The sequence below is a fragment of the Molossus molossus genome, unplaced genomic scaffold (genome assembly GCF_014108415.1).
Source record: "Molossus molossus isolate mMolMol1 unplaced genomic scaffold, mMolMol1.p scaffold_m16_p_10, whole genome shotgun sequence".
Lineage (NCBI taxonomy): Eukaryota > Metazoa > Chordata > Mammalia > Chiroptera > Molossidae > Molossus > Molossus molossus.
This window is the reverse complement of record NW_023425345.1, coordinates 22,883,858-22,906,851: the sequence shown is the minus strand read 5'-3', so window position 1 is coordinate 22,906,851 and position 22,994 is coordinate 22,883,858. Positions and strand designations below refer to the sequence as shown.

At 33.3% G+C, this 22,994-nt stretch overlaps 1 protein-coding gene across 1 annotated transcript in view; it reads left to right on the top strand.

Annotated features, from left to right (window-relative positions):
* Positions 1 to 22,994, top strand: part of LOC118623323 (pregnancy zone protein-like) — a 62,756-nt gene that overhangs the window by 7,400 nt on the left and 32,362 nt on the right. Inside the window, 11 exon segments of the mRNA XM_036250836.1 lie at positions 140 to 224; positions 2,130 to 2,253; positions 3,808 to 3,922; positions 6,375 to 6,484; positions 8,254 to 8,412; positions 9,049 to 9,276; positions 10,643 to 10,706; positions 14,573 to 14,715; positions 17,493 to 17,642; positions 20,419 to 20,580; positions 21,902 to 21,967. Coding sequence (XP_036106729.1) covers positions 140 to 224; positions 2,130 to 2,253; positions 3,808 to 3,922; positions 6,375 to 6,484; positions 8,254 to 8,412; positions 9,049 to 9,276; positions 10,643 to 10,706; positions 14,573 to 14,715; positions 17,493 to 17,642; positions 20,419 to 20,580; positions 21,902 to 21,967 — 1,406 coding nt within the window.

The following is a 22,994-nucleotide window of genomic DNA, read 5'->3' as shown; positions in this document are numbered from 1 at the left end:
AGTAGTGGCCCTGCTGCTCTAAATTGTAATTGAAATCATTCCATGTAACCCTATGATATAAGGCTCTCTAATAGAATCATTACTCACACTTGCAAGATTTCCTGGCCACTCTTACTTCTCTTTTTTCTATTGAAAACAGTTTTGCCCGAATTTGAGGTCCAGTTGAAAATGCCCAGGACTATTAGTATTCTAGAAGAAACATTTGAGGTATCTGCATGTGGCATGTGAGTTATCTTCATCTTATTTCTATATTTCTACTCTATCTATATTGAAAATAACCGTTACTGGACTTTGAAGTATTTTAATTAAAGAAGGAATGATTCTCTCCAACTCTCCTGAACCCTGATTAGGGAGCAGGAATGGTAGCATATGACATTTTTACCATTACTAATAAAATCATTTACTGAACACTTATAATGGGCCAGACAATGATTTAAGCGCCGTACACTTAACATTTTTAGTCTTACACTAACCCTATGAGATGAGAATAGTTATCCTCAGTTTACAAATAAGGAAACTATAACACATAAAGGATAAAAATAAAAATAAAAAGTTGCTCAAGCTCCTACAGGTAGTAAATGACAGACTGTAATTTAAATCCAACAGTTTGGCTCAGACTCTGATCTCATCACCAATTTTATATATATATATATATATATATATATATATATATATATATATATATGGCTTTGTGAAGAATGTATGTATCCTAGACACAGTGCTAAACTTAACCCAGGCGGTCCAACTCTGAAGCTCATGCCCGTAACTTCTGTGTTATTCTGTGTCCTACTATCCCCATTTTTTTATTGCTCCAAATTTCTTAAACTATGAAAAGTTAGAAGAAGCTAAGCTGACTCCTTGTCTTAAATGCTAGATATATGATGTAGAATTCAATGCTTTAAAATTTTCCATCAGAGGAAACACCTTTTGATTCAGACTTAAGATTCAACAAAGTGATTAAAATTTAGTAATTAATTTATTAGCACTGTAAAAATTCAGGGGGGAAATTATTTCAAAAAGGAGAAGTTTGGGGACACTGAGGCAAAATCCCCCCTTCCTCACAGTTTGTGCTAAAGCAATAATTTTCAAACTTCGGTAAATCAAAATCTGGAGGTGCTTAGTTAAAATGTAGATTATTGGCCTCACCTCTAGAGATTCTAATCATAAATTTGAGGAGAGATTCAGGACACTTAATATCAATACATATCTCAGGTAGTTTCAATGTAGGTGGTCCGTAAAGCATATTTTGAGAAACAATAAACTAAGTTCAATTTCACATCATGTCTTACTCCAGTCAGGCTACCATAGCAAACACTACAGACTGGGTAGTTTATAAACAAAAGAAATTTATTGTCCACATTTCTAGAGACTTGGAAATCCAGGATCAAGGTGACAGCACGGCTAAATTTTGGTCATAGCTGGTGTTCTGGCAATGTGCTCATATGGTGGAAGGAGCAAAGGATCTCTCTGGAACCTCTTTTATAAAAGCATTAATCCCATTCATGAAGGCTCTACCCTCATAGTTTAGGCACTTCCCAAAGGCCTTATACCCTAATACCATCCTCCTTGGGGATTAGAATTTCAACATATGAATTTGGGGGGACTCAACATTAAGACCATAGCACATTATATCCTTCCATGAGAAATGGCAGAACCAGAATAAGTCATTATGGTACTATTCATTTTAAACATTGTTGTTTCATAGTTAGTGCGTTCCCATTTAACTTCTCTTTTATGCTGTTAAAATACATAACAATAAGGAGATGTTTCCAAAGCTGTAATCATAACCTAGAGAGTCTGGCAACAGAGGAAGACAGAAATAAAATAGGTTTATAAGAAAACCTCAACTAAGGTGGAAGAAAGTTCTGAGGAAAACCACATTGTTATTTCTTCATTTGGAGGTGTTTCAAAATATTCAATAACTATTTTCTCTTAGATATATAGATGTATGCTTACTTGGATAATTGTGAGATGGTTACAGAATAAATGCTCTTAAAATGCAAATGCTATGGAAGGAAATACAATTGCTGTAGATGAATAAAATGGATATATAAATGGATCAAACCAGGAAGAAAAACAATAGTTATTGACATTAAAAATCTTTTTGTATGACTTCTTTATTGTTTTAGATACACATATGGAAAGCCTGTCCCTGGTCTGGTGACAATTAATGTATGCAGAAAATATTTACAAAATGTTAACATCTGTAATAAAAGATATTCAGAACATTTCTGTGAAGAATTCAGTCAACAGGTATATGGAAACTACTCTCCCCAAGATACTAAAACCAAATCTTTTTTTCTCCTGGATCATAACACAATGGAAAAAACAATAGAACATTGTATTCTGAATACGGTACAATAGAGAGTAGTGATTGAAATAGTCACCTTGAAAAATTGTGAAGTAAGGGAAACATCGTATAATTAATTGCATGGCAACATCAGGAGCTCACTTGAGGGTCAGGCTCATGCATTTACAGTGATATTTATTTGTCTAGTTGTGTAACTTTCTTTCAATGGCAATCAGCATGCCAGGTATAGGGCATAAAAGAATGTGAAAGTATTTAAAGTTGGCTAGATAAACATGAGATAAATCTAAGCCAAAATCTTTAATATATCAGAGAGACTAATTTTTATTTTCAAGTGAGTCAGGACCTCAATATATTATTAAATATAAGTAAATGTTATTATGCAATAAATATGTTTATGTAAGTACAAAAATAAAAACAAAACTTTATTAAAACATGGCTCCTAATGTTTAGTTTGGAAATCTGATTACAGTTATGTGCTGCATAATGATGTTTCAGTCAACAGTAGGCCTGGTCCACTTCTCTCCATAATGTCACAGTGCAACACATCACTCGTGTTTGTGTTGATGCCAGTGTAAACAGCCTTAATGCAAGTATAGTACATACAGTTAGGTACAGTACATAATACTTAATAATAAATGACTATGTTGTTTATATAGTTACTATACTATACTTTTTATTGTTAGAATATACTCTACTTATAAAAAAAGTTATAAAACAGTATACTATGTCATACAGCAGCAGCCTCATACAGCTCATGTTTACTGTGTATCTGTGGTTGCATCATTTTTTCTTCTGCTTGATCATGTTGTTTTGTACAGTAACATGCTGTATAAGCCTGTAGCCTAGGAGCAATTGGCTATCCCATATAGCCTAGAGTGTAATAGGCTCTGCCATCCCGGTCTGTTTCAGTACACTCTATGATGTTTGCACAACTACCTAAAAATGCATTTCTCTGAATGTATTCCCATTGGTAAGTGATGGATGACTGTACATACTACAGAAAGCCATATCTATTCAATTAATGTTTGAGACATTGAGAAAATGCAGTTGAGAAAATATAATCCTTAGCCAATATTTATGTGGGAATGATTACAGAGACTTCTGAGTTATATCTGAGTTGAGTTTAGAAAAGCAATAACTGCTGTCTTTAAAATAAGAATGAGAGAAAGAATGTTATCATTTGATGAATAATATATACAAAAATAGAATTATAAAATACTGTGGCACATTTGGACACTCTAGGAAGTTTAATATGGCAAAAATGGGATAGGCTTTCAAGAAAGGGAAGAAGACAAAAATTGGCAACAGTAACTCAATGAATAATTGATGAAGACTTTTATGTCATTTTTGGGCTTAAGAAAGGGTAAGCAACTAAAAAATTGTCAGAACATTTGTAAATTATTTTTCTATAGCCAAAAAATAATTTTCTTAGGTTGATAATTGACTCTTCTGATAGCAAATCAGAGGACCCAGGAATTCTTTTTCTTTTCCTTCAGGCAGACAATAAAGGCTGTTTCACACAACTCGTAAAGACTAAGTTATTTCAGCTGAGTCGAAGAGGATATGACATGAGATTAAATGTGGAAGCCAAAGTCAGAGAGGAGGGAACAGGTTTGTATTATTTTAAATATTAATTCATCAACTTATTAATTTTAAACATTAATCAAAATTTTATTCCATGTAAAACACTTTTTTTCTGAGGATCTATGAAAATAGCATGATCCCTGTCCACAAGGAATTATAAATCTTAAAAGAAATTATATATATATATATAAATGTATAACTATAGTAATATTAACTACAAGAAATGCAAAATACAAGGGATAAATGAATATGGAGATAAATAATTAATTCTAACACAAAGCCAAAGAAAGTTCATTTGAGCTGATTTGCATAGAATGAATACTATTTTGAAAGATAGTGATGATCTGGGAAAGCATGGTAAGCATAACACAAATGGGTGTTAAGTTGTATAGAAAAATACAGCATATGCCCTGGCCAGTTTGGCTCAGCGGTTAGAGCGTCGGCCTGCAGTCCTGAGAGACCCGGGTTCGGTTCCCGCTAAGGGCACGTACCTCGGTTGCAGTTTGTCCCCGGCCCTGGTTGGTCATGCGGGTGGCAGCCACTCGATGTGTCCCTTCACGTCGATGTTTCTCACTCCTCTCCCTTCCTCTCTCTCCCTCCTATTCTATCTGTACAAAAAAATAAAATAAAATAAAATAAAATAAAAAAATACAGCATATGCTAAAGAAGTTAGACTTTATTATAAAAAGCATTGGATATCTTTAGATATATTTCAGGAGAATGACCTAAATAAATTGATATTTTAAAAAGATAATTCTATGATTGGCTTGTTTTGCTTAGGATAATACTCTCCAGGTTTCTCCATGTCATCTTAAAGGATAAAAGATCTTTCCGAGAAAGACAAATATCACATGATCTCACTTATTTGTGAAATATAATGAACTAAACAAACTGATGAACAAAGTAGACCCAGAGACATAGAAGTAGGGTACAGACTGACAAACCTCAGAAGAGGGGGTCGGCGCAGGGTTGGGGGTAGATAAACCACAGAACTTACATGCATGTATGCATAACCATGGACATAGACAACAATACTGGGGATGAGGTGGGGGGGAGCAGGAGGAGGGTGTCAATGGGGGGAAAAGTAGAAACATCTATAACAAGATAAATTAATAATAAATAAATAAATAATAATCCTAACTGACATGAAGAGGACAGGCTAGATGATGTATTACAATGTGATACATCAAAACATTACTCAAAGATGACCACAGTGATTACACATTTGGGTACTGGAAAATGAAAATGGCATTAACCAAGATAAGGAGTAGATGAAAAAGAACTATGGTGATGAGAATGTGTCCAAGAAAATGTATTATAATTTGGAATATCAAAATGAAAATTGATTCATTCAGTAGATAATTTTAAAAGAAAGCCAGAGCAAAATCAAGACAAGAAATGTGAATATAGAACCATTTCTATTGTGTCCATATCCTCCTAAGAGTAAATGCAATTGTTCTACAAGTGAGCTCACTTAGTATTGCTAAATTGAGACTAGACTTGGACAAGAAAGGGCCCAAGGACAGAAACAACTACAATTTAAGTTACCCATGGTCAGCCACAATCCAAAATTATTAAGTGGAAAATTCCAGAAATAAACAATTCATAAGTTTTAAGTTGCATGCATAATTTACAAATTAACTTTATTATAGGTATATATACATAGATAAAAACATAATATATATAGGGTTGGGTACTATTCATGGCTGCAAGCATCCACTGGGGGACTAGCAACATATCCCCACAGATAAGGAGTACTACTGTGTAGTTAAAAGATAGTATCAAATAAGTCAACATAATAAAATTAGAGTTCAGAAGAATAGAAGAAAAATTAAAAATATGATTTCTTAGAAACCATTGGAAGTTTTGGTTATACTTATTATGTATGAATTACTTTTGAGAGTTCATTTTATTAAGCCTGAAATGAGACTACTATATTAAAAGCAAATAGGGGATCTTTTATACTTTGATAGAGTAATACTTTAGATGTTGAAGACAAAATACAGATTATTGAATAGAAACGCATCAGGTGTTGATTATACCTTGGATAGGCCTTTGAGTGAAAAGAAGAGTCTTGCTGGAGAAGTTATTTGTATAAGTAATTTAAGCATATTTTTAGGCCAATGTAAAGAATTATGTTATATGTAAAAAAATTGTGGGCCAGGGAAGGGATGTGAGAGAGACAGAAACAAAGACGGAGCAAAATCACAGAGAATGAGAAAAACTTAAGAACATAGGTGGAACAAGTAGGATACTTGTGAAACCAGAGGAATTGGACAAGTGTGGAATCCAATAAATTTTTTATATGAAAGTGAAGCTAAATGTCAAATTGCTTATATTTTCGAAGTGTGAAAAACCCTGGGAAGAATAAGAAAAAATGATATGGATGGGATTTTGTTATGATGGAGTGAAGCTGGGATGAAGGTAGGAGGTGTACTAAGTACATAAAAATGTCCAACTGCATTTTTATTTTTTTCAGGGGTGGAGTTAACTGGGCATGGATCATGTGAAATTACAAGTACCTTAAGCAAATTGAAATTTACAAAAATTGATTCATATTATAGACCTGGGCTCCCTTTATTTGGGCAGGTAAAATATTTTTCAATATAATCATAACTTGGGGGATGTGGCTTTTAATAAAATGAGTTTTATATCACAAAATCAAAAATTTATTATGGAAAATGAATATTTATTTACAGTAAGAAAATAAATTATAGCAAATTACAACTATAAAAGGCAAACACCATCACAAAATCCAGAAAAATAAAGCATATTTTATTAATCAGCTTCTTGACACACCTATAAAATTCATTTTTTTCTGAGTAGTTTGGCTGCATATTATTTGATTGACTCTTTCTAAACAATGATTTTGTAATATAATCTACTATAGACAAAATAGTTTTCCATCTACATGATTAATTTTTTTTTAATTATTCATAGTTTTGAAAAGTTTTTCCAATTTCAAGGCTCAATATTGGTAGTAATATTGGTCAATTTTAGGTCCAATATGCAATTTAGTGAACTATCAATTTTCTTTCATAAAAGAAATTCAAGCCCTGGCCGGTTTGGCTCAGCAGTTAGAGTGTTGACCCACGCACCAGAGTCCCAGGTTCAGTTCCCACTAAGGGCATGTATCTAGAAGTTGCAGTTTTTCCCCGGCCCCAATTGGGGTTGTGTGGGTGGTGACGATTTGTGTGTCTCTCTCTCTTCCTCTCTCCCTCTTGCCCTATCTAATGATAAATGCAAAAAAAAAAGAAAGAAAGAAAGAAAGAAAGAAAGAAAGAAAGAAAGAAAGAAAGAAAGAAAGAAAGAAAGAAAGAAAGAAAGAAATTCAAGATTTCTGGGCATTTTTGTTTTGTAGTAACTAATCTTTGAATTGACAGTATACAGCCAACTTCTTTATTTTAGTGGCATATTATAAGTTTTATATTATCTGCATTTATTCCAGTACTTCATATCAAATTGGCAAAAATAATAGTAATATGTAGATATGATTGGACAAGGTCATTTCAGGTTGGCAAAAAAGCATGAAAAAACTGAAGACTTGAAAGATGAATATAACTTAGGCAGAAATTTAAGAAAAATGGAAGAAAGTCCAAGGCTTTAGGTGTGAAGTAGATTTTCAAGAGCAAAGAACTAAGAGGTAGCCAGTGTGACTGACTGGCTGAGATAGAAGATATAACTAGATTGACTGAATAGGTGTAGGTAAACTTGAACAGACCTTAAAGGGCCTTTTAGTATATGTTTAAAATTTTAAACTGAAGATTTTAAAAAGAATAATATGATTAGTTGAGCTGAGGGCAGTATAAAGAATGGTTTGAAATAAGAATGAAGCAGCAAGAGAGTTGACTGCGTAAGATTAAATAGAAAGCTAATGGAAGCCAGATGGACAAAAATATTGTGGTTTTAACTGGAATGGTAGCAATGGGTTTGGAGAGAAGTAGATAGCAAAAAAAAAAAAAAAATGTTTTATAGGGGAAGAGATAGCACTTGGCAATAGGTTATCTATAGGTAGTGAAAGAGAAAATGAAAAAACAAAGCCCTTGATATTCCTGCATAAACTATTGGATGGACAGAGCACCATATACTAAGATAGAGAACACTGAACACAAAGAAAATTTAGAAAGGTAACATCATGAGTTCACTTTGGGATATTTTCAGTTTAATGCTCATGAGTTTTCTAAATTGAAATACCAAAAAGGAAAATAATTTAGAGTCCAGAAAGCAAATCTCATTTTTAGATACTAAGATATTCAGTCAATGACAGTGACCAAGACGTTAAGGTTGAACACAACAAAGAATGAAAGATGTCGTGGCTGTATAACACTGGAAACCAGCTATCACTTTCATATTTCTAGGTTCTTCTAGTTGATGAGAAGAATCAGCCAATCGCCAATGAAACTCTCCTTGTCACTTTGGATATAAATAGACGTTTCCACTTTACTACTGATGAGCACGGTTTGGCAAACATTTCCATTGATACCACCAGCTTCACATCAGCTGTAATTATGGTTATGGTAAGAGGAAAGGGGCATCTGGGACTAAAAAGATAGAGCTCACAAAAGCCACGTAATTTAAAGAAATATGGGAAGCACATGAATTCAGGAATAAAAGAAAAGGTGATAAAGAATAAAATAGAAATTAAGCAATGTAGAGAATTAAATTATAAGAAACAAAAAATTATTTGTCAGAAAACTTTTACTTTAGATCAACATGATCTAAACTGTTTACAACATGATCTAGCTTCAGGAGATATTTGTTAGACCATCTTGATATTCCCTTAAAAATTTTGATATTTTTACAATTTTATAATAAATTAGGTTTTTCTTGGTTTCTTTGGTATACCACTATTTTTGTTTTATGTAGAATATTCAAATGATCTTGTGTAATTTACTACCATAACAGTATTTTTAAAAAGTAATTGGTCTTGATCGTGAGTGAATAATATCTACTAAATCAGTACAGTATAACCCAAAATAAACTTAAGGGAAAGTCATTCATAGATTACACTTTATTTGGGAAAGCAGCCTATAATAGAACCAAGTAAGTGTGGTTCATATAAAATCTTCAGTAAATTACAGAGAGTAACTAACAAATACATAATATATATTGATAACAAATAACCTATTTAAGACCTTTATTGCTTACATTAGGTCATGTACAAACAACCTAGCAACTGTTTCGATCCATGGTGGCTTGAAGAAACTCATCTGCAAGCAGAGCATGCTGTAAAGCAAGTTTTCTCCCCAAGCAACAGTTATGTTCACCTTGAACTTGTTGCTGATACCATAGCCTGTGGGAAAACCCAAGAGATCCGAGCATACTACATCCTGAATGGACAGATTCTGAAAGACGAAAAAGAGTTAACTTTCTATTACTTGGTAAGAATAAAAGCCATTGTAGCTCTTCCTAATTGTGTAGATCCCCAAAAGAGTGTGCTCCTATCTAAGTAATGCCCTTTATAAGATAATATGAATATGTATATTTTTGGTTTTCATGCTTGAAGAGAAGTTTTTTTTAGTAGATAAGTAAGCAAAAGATAATACTCAAGAGCTTATTCATTTTTTTTTTATCCTCACCCGAGGACATTTTTCCATTTTTTGTTCAGATAGAGTGGGGGGCAGAGAGAGAGAGAGAAACATCGACATGAAAGGGACACATCGAGTGGCTGCCACCCGCACGCACGACCAACCAGGGCCGGGGACAAACTGCAACCGAAGTACGTGCCCGTAGCGGGAACCGAACCCGGGTCTCTCCGGACCGCAGGCCAACGCTCTAACCGCTGAGCCAAACCGGCCAGGGCAAGAGCTTATTCAATAGGAAATAAAAATGTTGAAAAATATTCTGGAAAAATATTTAATTTTGACATTCATTGGAGAAGTGAAAATTAAAACAATAAAGCAGTATCATTTTGTACTTTAAAAAGTTCTAATAATTTACAAAGTTGATGACTGGTGTAATGGCAGGGGGAAGTACATTCACAGGCATAATATAAATAGGCATGATATTTTTAGGCCAATATACATGTTTATGTCCCCAAATTAAAACTGTTCAAAGTTGGTAGTTGCCCAAGTAAGTCATTGTTAGAAGAAAAAAAATGTATGTGTAGGAAATTCTGTATAGAAGCATTAACTATAAATAATATTGTTAAAAATTCTGTGAAAATATTAAAAATTTGACAATAAGTTTATATCTTAGCTTTATTGCTTCCTACTTATGTGTCTGTGGGCATTTTCTCATCTTATCTATAAAGAGAAATGTCAGTCATCTCACTCTAATACTGGAGTTGGTATTTATAACAACTTCATGAGGTTACTGTGCAAATTAAATAAAATCCTAAAACGAAGTTATTTAGTTTAGTGGTTGGCACACAGAAAAGGTCAATACATTTAGGTTTTTTTCAATAAAGACTATAAAAAATATTTACATATATTTTATATCTGCCTTCATTATAGGTTGCTTATATATAATAGATGTTTAAATATTTGTTAAAAGAATATATACATTTTAAATATTAATATTCATGACAGAAAGTAAATATTAAGTAAAATATAAAACCTTTGTAGAAGTATATGTTTTTACTTAAAGTACATAACTATACATATAAGAAAGTAGAAGAGAAATTTGATGATTCAAAGTAACTTCTGGGTTGCAGTAGTGAGATTATTATTTATTTATATATTATAAATATGTTTAAGTTTAATATGTACCTTTTAAAATAATAAATGAATTTTCCTCTGTCTTCAGATTATAGCAAGAGGAAGCATCTCCCGATCAGGAATCCATGTGTTGTCCATTGAACAAGGGGACAGTAAGCACTTTTGGAATTTCCTATGTTTTTCTCTCATAGTGTTAAATCTTGAACATTTCAGTAAGAATGAGTTCTTTTTACAGTAGATAAAATTGTCAACAACCTTCTTCCATCAACCAAAGATGAGAACGTTGATACAAAAGGATGCCATCTAGGTTTAGTTTAGTCCATTTAGTATTTTTTTTTCTTTTTATAGTATTTCTATGTATTAATTTATTCCTAAAATATTTACTTTATAATGGTTCTTAAAATGAAAAAAAAAATTGAAAACTGCAGAAAATCACCAAAGAAAAAATTTTGTCTGTATGTTTTCTATTAGTTTCCTATTGCTTCTGTAATAGACTTACTATACACTTTCTGCCTTAAAACCATGCAAATTTATTCTTTACAGTTCTGTAGGTCATAAGTCTCACTGGGTTAATAGCAAGGTGTCAGCAGGACTACTTTCTGTCTGGAGAGCTAGGTGATTATCTGTTTCCTTGCCTTTTCCAGCTTCTAGAAGAATTCCTGCATTCCTTAATTCATGGCGCCTTCTACCTTCAATGCCAGCAGCACACCATCTTCAAATCTCTTTTAAATCCCTGCCTTTCTCTCTCTCTCTCTCTTTTTTTTTTTTTTTTTTTTTGAGTTTTTAAAGTAAATATTTATTAGAATGGGAAATTGTATCACAGTGAATTACCAGTGCCATAAAGATATGTATACTAGCCCTGGCCGGTTTGGCTCAGCGGTTAGAGCGTCGGCCTGCGGTACACAGAGACCCGGGTTCGGTTCCCGCTAAGGGCATGTACCTCGGTTGCAGTTTGTCCCCCGCCCTGGTTGGTCGTGCGGGTGGCAACCACTCGATGTGTTCCTTCACATCGATGTTTCTCTCTCTCTCTCTTCCTCTCTCTCCCTCCCGCTCTGTCTGAACAAAAAATGCGAAAATGTCCTCGGGTGAGGATTAAAAAAAAATAATAATAAAATAAAATAAAAAAAGATATGTATACTAGATTTATCAGGATGTTCACTTAGTAAGTTATATAATGTCTAATCACTGGGTTGTACACTGGAAACTAATATAATATTGTATTTCTACTGTAATTGAAAAATGAAAGAGTATATAAAAATAAAATACTGTATAAACAAGAAAAGAGAACATTTCTAGTTCCTTATTCTTGCCTTTCTCTTTTAAACATCATTGTGATTCCATTGGGCCCACTTGGATAACCAGATATAATCTTCCCATCTCAAGGTCCTTGACTCAGTTGCTTCCACAAAGTCCCTTTTGCTATATAAGTGACATATACACAAGTATTTGAGATTATTACATGAATATCTTGGAAGGTAATATGATTCTGCCTACCACAAACTTCCCTCTGGCCCAAAAGATCCATATCATTCTCACATGCAAAATGCATTCACCTTATTCCAACATCCCTAAATGCCTCAATATATTATAATATTAACTCAAGTCCAAAATCTCATGTGAATCTCATAAACTCAAAAGTCCAAAATATCATCATCTGAATCATCTAAATTAGGTGTTGGTGATGCCCTAAGTATAATCGATTCTAGGACAAAATGGGTTATCAGTCCCAAGAAAGTTGAAATCCAGCTGCACAAAAAACACTAGGTTTCAAGATCTGGTAAAAATCTTCTTTGGTTCATGCTTTTACTACCTGAGCTCAAGGTTCCACTTTCTGAATCATTCTTTTTCATAAAGCATAGTATTTGTTTGCAACTTAATAGTTTAATCAGCTTGTTTCCTGCCTGTAGAAATTGATGAGTCTAATATCCTTCTTTCATTTTATACTCTCTCTGACCCTTTTGGTCTAAACTGGCAGTGTTTCTGCTGATAAAAATTTCTCAGAAATCTTATGGGTGTCCCATATGTCACAGTCACTTCATTAAACAATAAGATTATCCACAGATTTTTCTTGCATAATTCTATCTCCCTTTTTAGGTCTTGCTGAGATAGCTAAAGGGATTTATTATCCTTCTCTTCATTTTTCTGGAAGAATTTATTTAGACTTGGTGGTGTTTTTTTTTTTCCTCCCTTAAATATATGGTAGAATTTATCGGTGCATCCCTCTGGGTATGAAATTTTCTCTGTGAGAAAGTTTTGGCTAAAAATTTATTTTCTTTAATAGATAAAGTACAATTTAAGTTAGCTATTACTTCTTGAGTGAGATTTGATAATGTATAGCATTCAATGACTTTGTCTAGTTCTCTAAATTGTCTACTTTATTAACATAAATAATCTATAACATAAATATTAACATAAATAATCACTTTTTAATGGCTATAATATCTATACTAATAGTACCCCTTTAAGTCAAGATAATGATAATTTGTATTTTCTCTTGTTACTTCTTGATCAGTCATGTTACAGGTTTATCAATTGTGTTGATTTTCTTAAACAACTGGCTTTCGGTTGAATTGATTTTCTCTTTGTTTTTCTACATTTATATCATCATATCCATTGATTTTTATCATTTATTCCTTTTGCTTACTTAGCATATAATATACTCTTTTTTTCTCAGTTTCTTCATGGGTAAGCTGAGGTCGCTGACTGAGTGAGATCTTTCTTCTTTTCTAATATAGTTGTTGGTGCTATCCATTTCCCTCAAAATACTGCTTTAAATGCATTCTACAAAATTTCATGTGATATTAAGGTTGTGGCTAACACCATATCAAAAATCAAAGTGCCTCAAAAAGCCATTTCTTCAACATTAGTTCTCATAATAGAGTTTAAATTGTATATGGATTAAGTACATAGAGAGGTGGAGTGAGAAGAAGAAAATATCTCTTTAAGAAGAAATATATTTTAAATAACTGAACCTGACAAACTCTGAAATCACATCTAGCTAGAAATTCTTTAAATCTAATTCACAGGATTGTTGGACTCAAATTAAATAATGGTTGTTAGTGTGTTTTGTAAAATGAAATGTTATCAAGCTGAGTAGCCTTGGAATTATTATAATATGGGCTTAAATTTTTTCAGCCTGCAATATATATATCTTATTTGATAACTATATAAATTGTTGCTTTTTCATTTGTCTTTGAGTTGTAGAAAACTCAATGCTAAATTTAAGTACTCTAGAGTATAACTATTTAAATAAAATTAGTGAAATTAATTCCTGTCTATGTTTAATCCTGCTCCAGAAATCCACTTTTATACAGTTTTAGTATTATTGCTTCAAATTTATATTGATCCAGCTATTTTGTGTATTTTTACCACAAGTTGCCTTCAAATATTTTATGGATACAGAAAATCCATATTTTTTAAAGAATTTTATGCAACAAAGATCAAACCTAGAACATTTTTGGAAAAATTAGCAAGTGTATTATATAAGCACTATGCAACTACTAAGATAAATACAGAGACTTCTTTTATAAAAATCAGAGGCACAGGTTGTTTTACATGTGATTATTTGTACCTATATCTCTGCTCTTTTGTAAATGGTTTGAAGGTGGTGACTGTGTTGTGTTCTTTGAATTATCCTCATGAATATGACAAGAATTGTGCTGATTTTGGACTACAGATGGAGATAATGAAAGGTTTCTAGAAGTTCTTCTCTCTTGGCTTCTTTCTTAATAAGTCTTTTTTAATTTAAAAATTGAGACATATACTAAATGTTTTTTATCCCACTTAAGCAGAGGAAACAAACAAATTAACCTAACCTAAATCTTCAAGTAAACATGCCATTAGTTCAGTATATATTTATTGAACACTACTACATGCCCAATGATATAAATGCAAGTCTTTTCTTACTTCAGTATAATCCAAAAATGAATAAGTAAAATTATTGAGAACCTCTTCTTTATAAAATTGAGAACTCTTCTCTCTTCCTAATAAATTTTCTTTATCTTCCCTTATTCTCCAGTGAAGGGGGTATTTTCCTTCTCCTTTCAAGTGGAATCAGACATTGCTCCTACTGCCCAGTTGCTTCTTTATACTATTTTACCTAATGGAGAAATTGTTGCAGATATACAGAAACTCCAGATTGAAAAATGTTTTGCAAATAAGGTGAGTGTTTTATTTAAGCCCAGTTCTTTGATCCAACTCTGTTTCTGAAGTATGGAAAATAAGAATGTATATACATTAAAAGACTGCCATATACTGCTCCTAAAACTTGCCTCCCAAGGACCCCTAGAGGCAGGGAGTGATGCCACACCCTGAGAGTTCCAGTGGAGGAGTCCAAAGCAGACTGCCATAAACACAATTCGGTAATTCTCTTGATTTATCCTAAAACTTATGTGAAATTCAGAATCTATTCCATTATAGACCTTTAATATTTTTCATTTTGAAATGGTTTGTTCTAAAATTTTTCAATTAAAAATGATGTTTTACAAGGATGTGTCAATTTTATCCCATCATACCCCACTGATACACTTATTGTGAGTTTAAATTTAGTTTGATAATACAGAACAAGTGTATATGTATGTACCCCGATTTGAGAAACAAAGCCTGAACACTCTAACAATGACTTCAGCATAAAAAATATAACAGTTGCAAATGAGATCTTCCTCTATTTCCAAAATATACATTGCTGTAATGAGAAGCCTACTCAGATATAAGTAAGTTTTATCCTAACAGAATTTGGTGCTGTAATCTTTACAGTAACAATTAGATAGGATCCACCAATTTCAGGTATCTTTTTAAATATATACCTAGAAGGACTCTTGAACATGGGTTATTTATGGTTATTAAAACAATATGTATGTATACCAAGTGAACATTCCTGTAATGAGAACTATATTTAGGTTATCCATGTCTTAATATACAATGATCTAAGAAAAATACACAACGGATTCTGATATAAACTTTCAATTCCACCTTACTAATGAAGGCTATTAAAGCAGAACATGTGCCCAAGAACATCATTTCTGTCCTGTTTGGATGTTCTGTGTATTTTATATGAACCAGAAGAAATTCCTGCTTTGTACTTCAATGCCCGTATTGCTAATCATGGACAGTTAGTTGTTTGTAAAACCTAAGAATGGCTGTGTTATACCACAATTTTCAACACACTTTACTCATTCTAGTAATGGTCTCTCTGTGGTGCAAAACATCTGAAAACTCCTGTATAACAGCATAAATCTTCCATATAGAAGCAAAACTCCATGGACCTTATGTCAAATATCTTCTAACTTATCATTGATCAGACATGGAGATCAGTTATAAAAAATAGTAATTATAGATGAAGATTTATGCAGTACTTAGAAGAAAGTTGACTATTTTGTATCACCAAAAATTTATAAAAGATGGCTATTAAAGTTAAAAATGAAGACCCCTAGAAGTTAGACATTCTGACAAGATGAAGAGCAAACAGAGTCAAGAGTAGCCTGAGAATGTGAGGGACAATCCAAGTCAGTGTGAGATGTGCATTCCTCAAACCAACATACTTTAAATATTTTTTTCAATCTTTGTTGGGGTTAAAAAAAAACAAAAAAACTGTTTTCTATTCAAAATTCATATACCCCTTTCTTACTTTAAAAATAACAGATTTAGTATATGCTTTGAATACTATGTAACAGTTTAAATTGACTGTCATCCTTAACTGGATATAATTATTTATTGAGTATAACATTGTTTATTATAGATAGGTAGACTCCCAACATATGCCTTAAAGTTATTTTTTGAATCTCAAATTAGTAAAACATTTTATGTTTTCTAACATATCCACTTCTTAGTTAAAAATATTTCCAGTTGATTATAATTCCAAATAACTGACTTGATTTGGACATATTCACAAACATATTATAATGCACTTAAATTTTATAAAAATAAAAACAAATATGTTTAAAATAGAATTCTCCATAAGCAGTATTTTCATAACATATTGAACTGTAGAGAATGACTACCATAGCATCTTGATGAATTATTTATTTTTTATATATGTCTCATAATACATAAATTTAAACCATTACATTAACTCATTAGACAACATAACAGGATTACATAGTTAAATTCAGCAATCTAAGTCAAATATGTTAGTAAACACATGGACTTTCTACTCCAATGCAAATTAGCTTTCAGTTCAAGAACCTGATGCTTCTACAGTAACTTAATTCTAAATTATTTTATGTTTTGACTATAAGATGAAACTCGGATTTTATTCAAGAAATGTTTACACGAACATAAGGAACCAATAGCTTCACTTACCAATGAATTGCTACTGGCCAGAGTAGAATCAAATCTCTGAAAAAAATTGTGCATAATTTTTCATTATTTTTTAATTTGTATTTTTTATTTGTAGTTCTTTAAATTTTCTCAACCAATTAACTCTTAGGATGCATATTAGATGTTTAATTTTTAAGACCCAGTAAACTTCTGATTCTTACAACATTACTACACTTCTTTCGAATGTCAGATAACTAAAACTGCCAACCAGAGGAGACTTGGGTGATTTTAAAGTGTGATTTTTTCTTTTCCCCCAACACCATGCAAAATGCACACATTCATCACAAAAACACTGCATGGAACTGGGTCAGCTACAAGGTATGTATCTTTGTTAGCATGTGTGTTTTCATTGCCATTTAGGTCTTGATTTCATTGTGATTAAAACCAATTTATATTTCGCCAGTTATATAAGGAGTGGGAAGCTGAGTTCACTGGAACCACATTTTCAGTTTATTCCAGAGATGGTTCCCAGGTCATCCCTAGGTAGATTCTCCTCTTAATCCTACTCTAAAATAGATGAAGAGAAAGGAAGTGTTCTTTTACTAGACCTAGCTGGAGTAGACGAGAATGTTGAGATTGTTAATAGAAAGTTTTCTGCTACAATCATATTCTCTTGACAGGTAAATTTGAGATTCTCCTCAGCCAAGAGCCTGCCAGCCTCAGACATCAACCTGAAGATCACAGCTACTCCTCAGTCCCTTTGCGCCCTTCATGCAGTGGACCAGAGTGTGCTGCTAATGAAGCCTGAAGCTGAGCTCTCCCCTCAATCAGTGAGTCTTATTTCAGTCTTGAATATTACAAAATGCACCTATAATAAGACCATTTTTGAAAGTTGAAAGTTATAATTACAAAGGAAGAGTTCTTCAGCACATTAGGCATAATGTATTGTTATGTATGAGTTGAAATTCAGTTCTGTCCCATAAAAGACATTGCACAAGATGCTGATATATCATCTCATTTCACTCTCTGTTTTAATATATTCAGTGAAGGAACCATCTTGCTCACCACTACAATCCCTGTGTCTAGCACAGTACCTTATATATAAAAGATGCTCAACACATTTTAAGTAATGAATTAATGATTCATTAAGGTGGGTATTATTACCTCAATTTTATAAATGAAAAAACACACCTAGGATAGACTAAGCAAATATCAAAAGAGCATGCCAAAAATATATTTTAAAGATGGAACTTGAACCAAATTTCATTTAATGTCACTTCTGCACCACATTTCAAAGTAGTATGTGAAATGCCAGATTTTTAAGCTTTCTTCAAAATCCAGGCTCTTACTCACTGGTTTTAATTATAAGCAAAAGAGAGTTTCCACTCAAACTTGTCTTTTAAAGACATCTGTTACACTAAAGCATTTTCAAAGGGGTTCTATAGTTTACAGGCTTCATGGTACACTCGGTTGTTTAACAAATATTCATGACATCTTGACTATAGGATGGATACTGCTCTATAAATAGGAGTTCTAATGGTGAACAATCATTTGTGGTCTAGGACCATTTCAGATTTAGAGTCTAGTGACATATTAGGATAAACAAACAAATAAACTACAAAAACATATAGTCATTCCCAGTTTTGATAAGTGTAATAAAAGGAATAAAAAGGATGTTGAGATAACAAATAAAAGAGTTCAGAAATTTTTGATATATTGATTAGGGGTGTCTTCTTATATTGTCAGGTAATGGAGTAACAGGGGCAGGCATTACAATGATTGAAAGCAGTATGCCTGAAGGTGTGAGGTCAGAAAGAGTGTAAGTATAGAGTGTTCTAAAAAAGGGTAAGGTAATGACTCAATATATAGTAACAGAAGAGGATGGTTAAGGCCATAGGTAGAATGGAAAGTAAGGAAGAGTATGACAAGCTCTATTAACTTGGAACAGTGGTTCTCAACCTTCCTAATGCCATGACCCTTTAATACAGTTCCTCATGTTGTGGTGACCCCCACCCATAAAATTATTTTCATTGCTACTTCATAACTGTAATTTTGCTACTGTTATGTCTTAGGCAACCCCTGTGAAAGGGTCGTTCGACCCCCAAAGGGGTCACGACCCACAGGTTGAGAACTGCTGACTTGGAATAAAGTTTGGAGTTGACGATAAATGCAATGCTAAATTACTGAGAAGTTCTATGCAGGGGAGTGACAATTTAGATTTATCTATTAAGAGGAACCTGTTTGCTGCTGAACATATGAAAACAAGAATGAATGAACATAAAATAGTTAAGAGGTTATTGTCATAGTTCAGGTAAGAAATGACAGTATCACATGATCTCACTTATTTGTAGAATATAATGAACAAAATAAGGTGATCAACAAAAGAGACCCAGAGACACAGAAGTAGGGTTCAGAATGACAAACTTCAGAGGAGGGGGTGGGGGAGGGAAGAGATAAACCAAAGAACTGATGCATATAAGCTAACCAAGGGACATAGACAACAATGCGGGGGGTCGGGGGAAGGAACAAGAGGAAGGAGTCAATGGGGGGAAAAGGAGAAGCATCTGTAACAAAAAATAATTAATTAAATAAAAATTAATTTAAAAATAAATAAACAAAAATAAAAAATTATCAGATTTAAAAAAAAAAAAAAGGAAAGAAAGAAATGACAGCAACCAAATTAGGAGGTCTGCATAGAGCACAGTGTGTGTTCAATGGCCTAAACACTATGTGACTGTGAAAGTGGCCTTATTTGGGGCAAAAGCTGAACTGAAATTGATTTATTCCAAAGAAAAAACTGTACCTAGTTTTTTTGTTTGTTTCTGTTTTTGTTTTTTTAAGCTAAGCATGGTCCTAAAATGATAAACTTGAAAAAAAAAATTTTTTTTCAAACTTGATAAGTATTTCCTCCTGAAAAACAAAACAAAAAATTGATAAGAACTTAATCATATAACGTGGAAAAAGGATATAAGTCAAGTATTTACAGAGTTTATTCCTGAATGACAGGATTATAAATAGCTTTTGTTCTCGTTTACTTCTTTGTACGAGGCACGTTCTCTGCTTTGTTTTAGAAGTAGGCATTTGGGCCCTGCTTGTGTAGCTCAGTGGATTGAGCATTTCTCATGGACTGAGAAGTCCCAGTTCAATTCCTTGTCAGGGTACATGCCCAGGTTGTGTGCTCAATCCCCACTGGGGGGCATGCAAGGGGCAGCCAATCAATGTTTCTCTCTCACCTTGATGTTTCTACCTCTCTCTTCCTCTCTCTCTAAAAAAATCAATAATAAAAAATAAAATAAAATGAAAGTAGGCATAAGGGCTGGGAGACAGGTGACTTGGGTTTTATTGTTACACAACCAAACTGGGCTCTGAGACTTTAATCAATCAATTTTATTTCTTTCTATATCAATTTCTTTTGTACAACAAGAGGCTTAGGGTCTGTAACCTTTAATATCTCTCCATGATTCCCTGTGTTGCCTTTTATAATGTTAACATGAGATTGCTAAACACTATGATCTTTTAAATACCAGATTTAACATTATCCCATGTAAAATAAGAAAAAAAAAAAAAAACTACAAGGGTGTTTTCTTTCTTTTCTCGATTTTGCAGGTCTATAGTTTGTTACCGGTAAAGAATGACTTGAACAGTCCGCATACAGGTTTCATTCATGTCAACCCTGCAGAATGCACAGTTGCAAAAGACATCATTCACAACGGAATGCTTTACACACCAAAGCAACCTCTGGATGATAATGTTTACAGTATGTTTGAGGTAATTCTTCCTCCTAAAAACATAACCAAATTGACTTCTATGTCTTTGTAAGCTCTAGAATCTGATCCTGCCCCTGCCCCTGCCTCCTTCCCCAAACAAAACTACGATTCACAGATAAACATGAAGACCTCAGACACATAGCTAACTTTGTATACATACAGATATTTAATTATGAATTTCTCTGGCACTTTAAATAGCAAGTGGGATACTTTTAAGGCCTACAACCTTAATTAAGTTGATCTCAAAGCTAGTTACCACTGTCATATGCCCCTCTCAGTGATTTGCAGAGATTCTAATATGTGAAAAAAAAACATTTTCTATACTGCCTCTGATATCTCTGGAAAGGTGAGCACCTCACTGGCAGCCAATATAATTGTCATTGGCACAATAAATAAATGTTGGATGACTGAATGCACAAAGTACAATCATTGAGCCATCTCTCTCCAAGCAGTAAAATTTCAGGAGACTGAAAGTAGCCTTTCATAAAGAAAATATTTACAATGCTTGGGGTAGAGATATTAGCATGCTTTAGGTATGTTAGATAAACTGTGTATCTTTGGAATTAAGTATAACTAGGTAGAGTTATGAAAAGGAAGTTTATCCAGGTTGTGAGACTAAATCTGATCACCACCAAAACAGAATAAAAAGTCTCATTGTACCTTGAATAAAATCTATGTAAATCTTCCAACAGAGGTCTGCAGCCTAGCTGAGAGCAATTGAGGCCTCCCCCTTCTTAATTTTCAGAGTCATAAACCCATTGGTGGTGGTAGCACAGAAAGACGACTCTAGGTTGATTAAGTCTCTGTTTCATCTTTAAACATTTACTTCTTTTTTGTTTGTTCAGTTGGTTGGTTGGTTAATTTTTTTATTGAATTTATTGGAATGACATTGGTTAATAAAATTATATAGGTTTCAATTCTACAATACCTCATCTGTATATTGTATTGTATGTTCACCACCCCAAGTCGAGTCTCCTTCCATCACCATTTATCTGCCCTTTACCTTCTTCTAGCTCCTCCCATCCCCCCTTTGCTCCGGCAGTTATCATACTGTTGTCTGTGTCCATGAGTCTTTTTTTTCTTTGCTAATCCCTTCACCCTTCTCACCTAAACATTTATTTCTTACTTCGTTCTCCCTAAACTAGAGTTTCTGTGATTCTATTTTTATATTCATAAAATAGCTCTCTTCTCTATTGTGTAGAATTTTCACAGTCCTATGAGTTATATGTATAATAACAGTGAAAGTATAATACAAATGTAAGAAAATATTCCAGTCTTAAAATTGGATTGCCAATATGCTCTAATAATTAATTTTCTTCCAGTCTGCAGGATTAAATATTTTTACCAACTCAAAAATCAACAAACCAAATTTTTGTTATCCGCCTTTGGTATATGCATCAGCGCCTGTGGGCTCTTATTCGGGTATTGGAGGTGAGATTTATTTCTCTGCTAGAATAATAGAAAATATTATTATGTCATATTGCTATTATAAAACATTAGAAAAAATTGCCCTGGCCAGTTTGGTTCAGTGGTTAGAGCGTCAGTCCCCAGACCAAAGAGTTGTAGGTTCGATTTCAGTCAAGGGCACAAACCTTGGTTGCGGTTCATCCCTGGCCCTGGACAGGGTCGTGCAGAAGGCAGCCAGCCAATGTGTCCCTCTCATGTCGATGTTTCTCTTTCTCTTCCTCTCTCTCCCTCCCTCCCACTCTATCTGAAGATAAATAGAAAAATATCGTCAGGTGAGGATTAAAAAACAAAACAAAAAAATAAAATAAAACAATAGAAAATAGAAAAAAGAAAAATAATACTTTGCTAGGTTGGATTGGGATAAAACTATTTTTGTAAGTATTGAATGTTGTGACTCTACAGCAACTTCTTTGTACATTTTCTTTAATTAACATTTCCCCCCTAACAAATAAGACTTTTAAAGGCAATTATTGTTTCTCTCTCTCTCTCTCTTTCTCTCTCTCTCTCTCTCTTTCTCTCAAATCAAAATTGACTAATTTCTGGCCTTTAATAGTCCTGCTTCTTCAAATTCTTTTTATCCACTGGGAATTCAATACCTAAATTAATCAGGATAAGCTAGGTTTTACTGCAGTAACAAACAAACCCCTACATATCAGTGACTAAGCATATAACAGGTTTGGTGGGTTTTTGTTTTTCTTTTACACAAAAACTGCTGTAAGTCCAATAGCTCTCTGGAACAACTCCCTACCAATCATGAATCAAAGCCATTCATTCTGATTTTAACTTGCAACTCCATCTTCTCCAATGTATCTTTCAATGTTACTACTATGGGTAAGAGATACAGGTTTGCACATGACTTTTATGGCCAGTGGTGGAAGTAACATGTATCACATGCACAAGGGAGGCAGAGAAATGTACAGGAGCATATGGTTATTAATTGACCCTGTC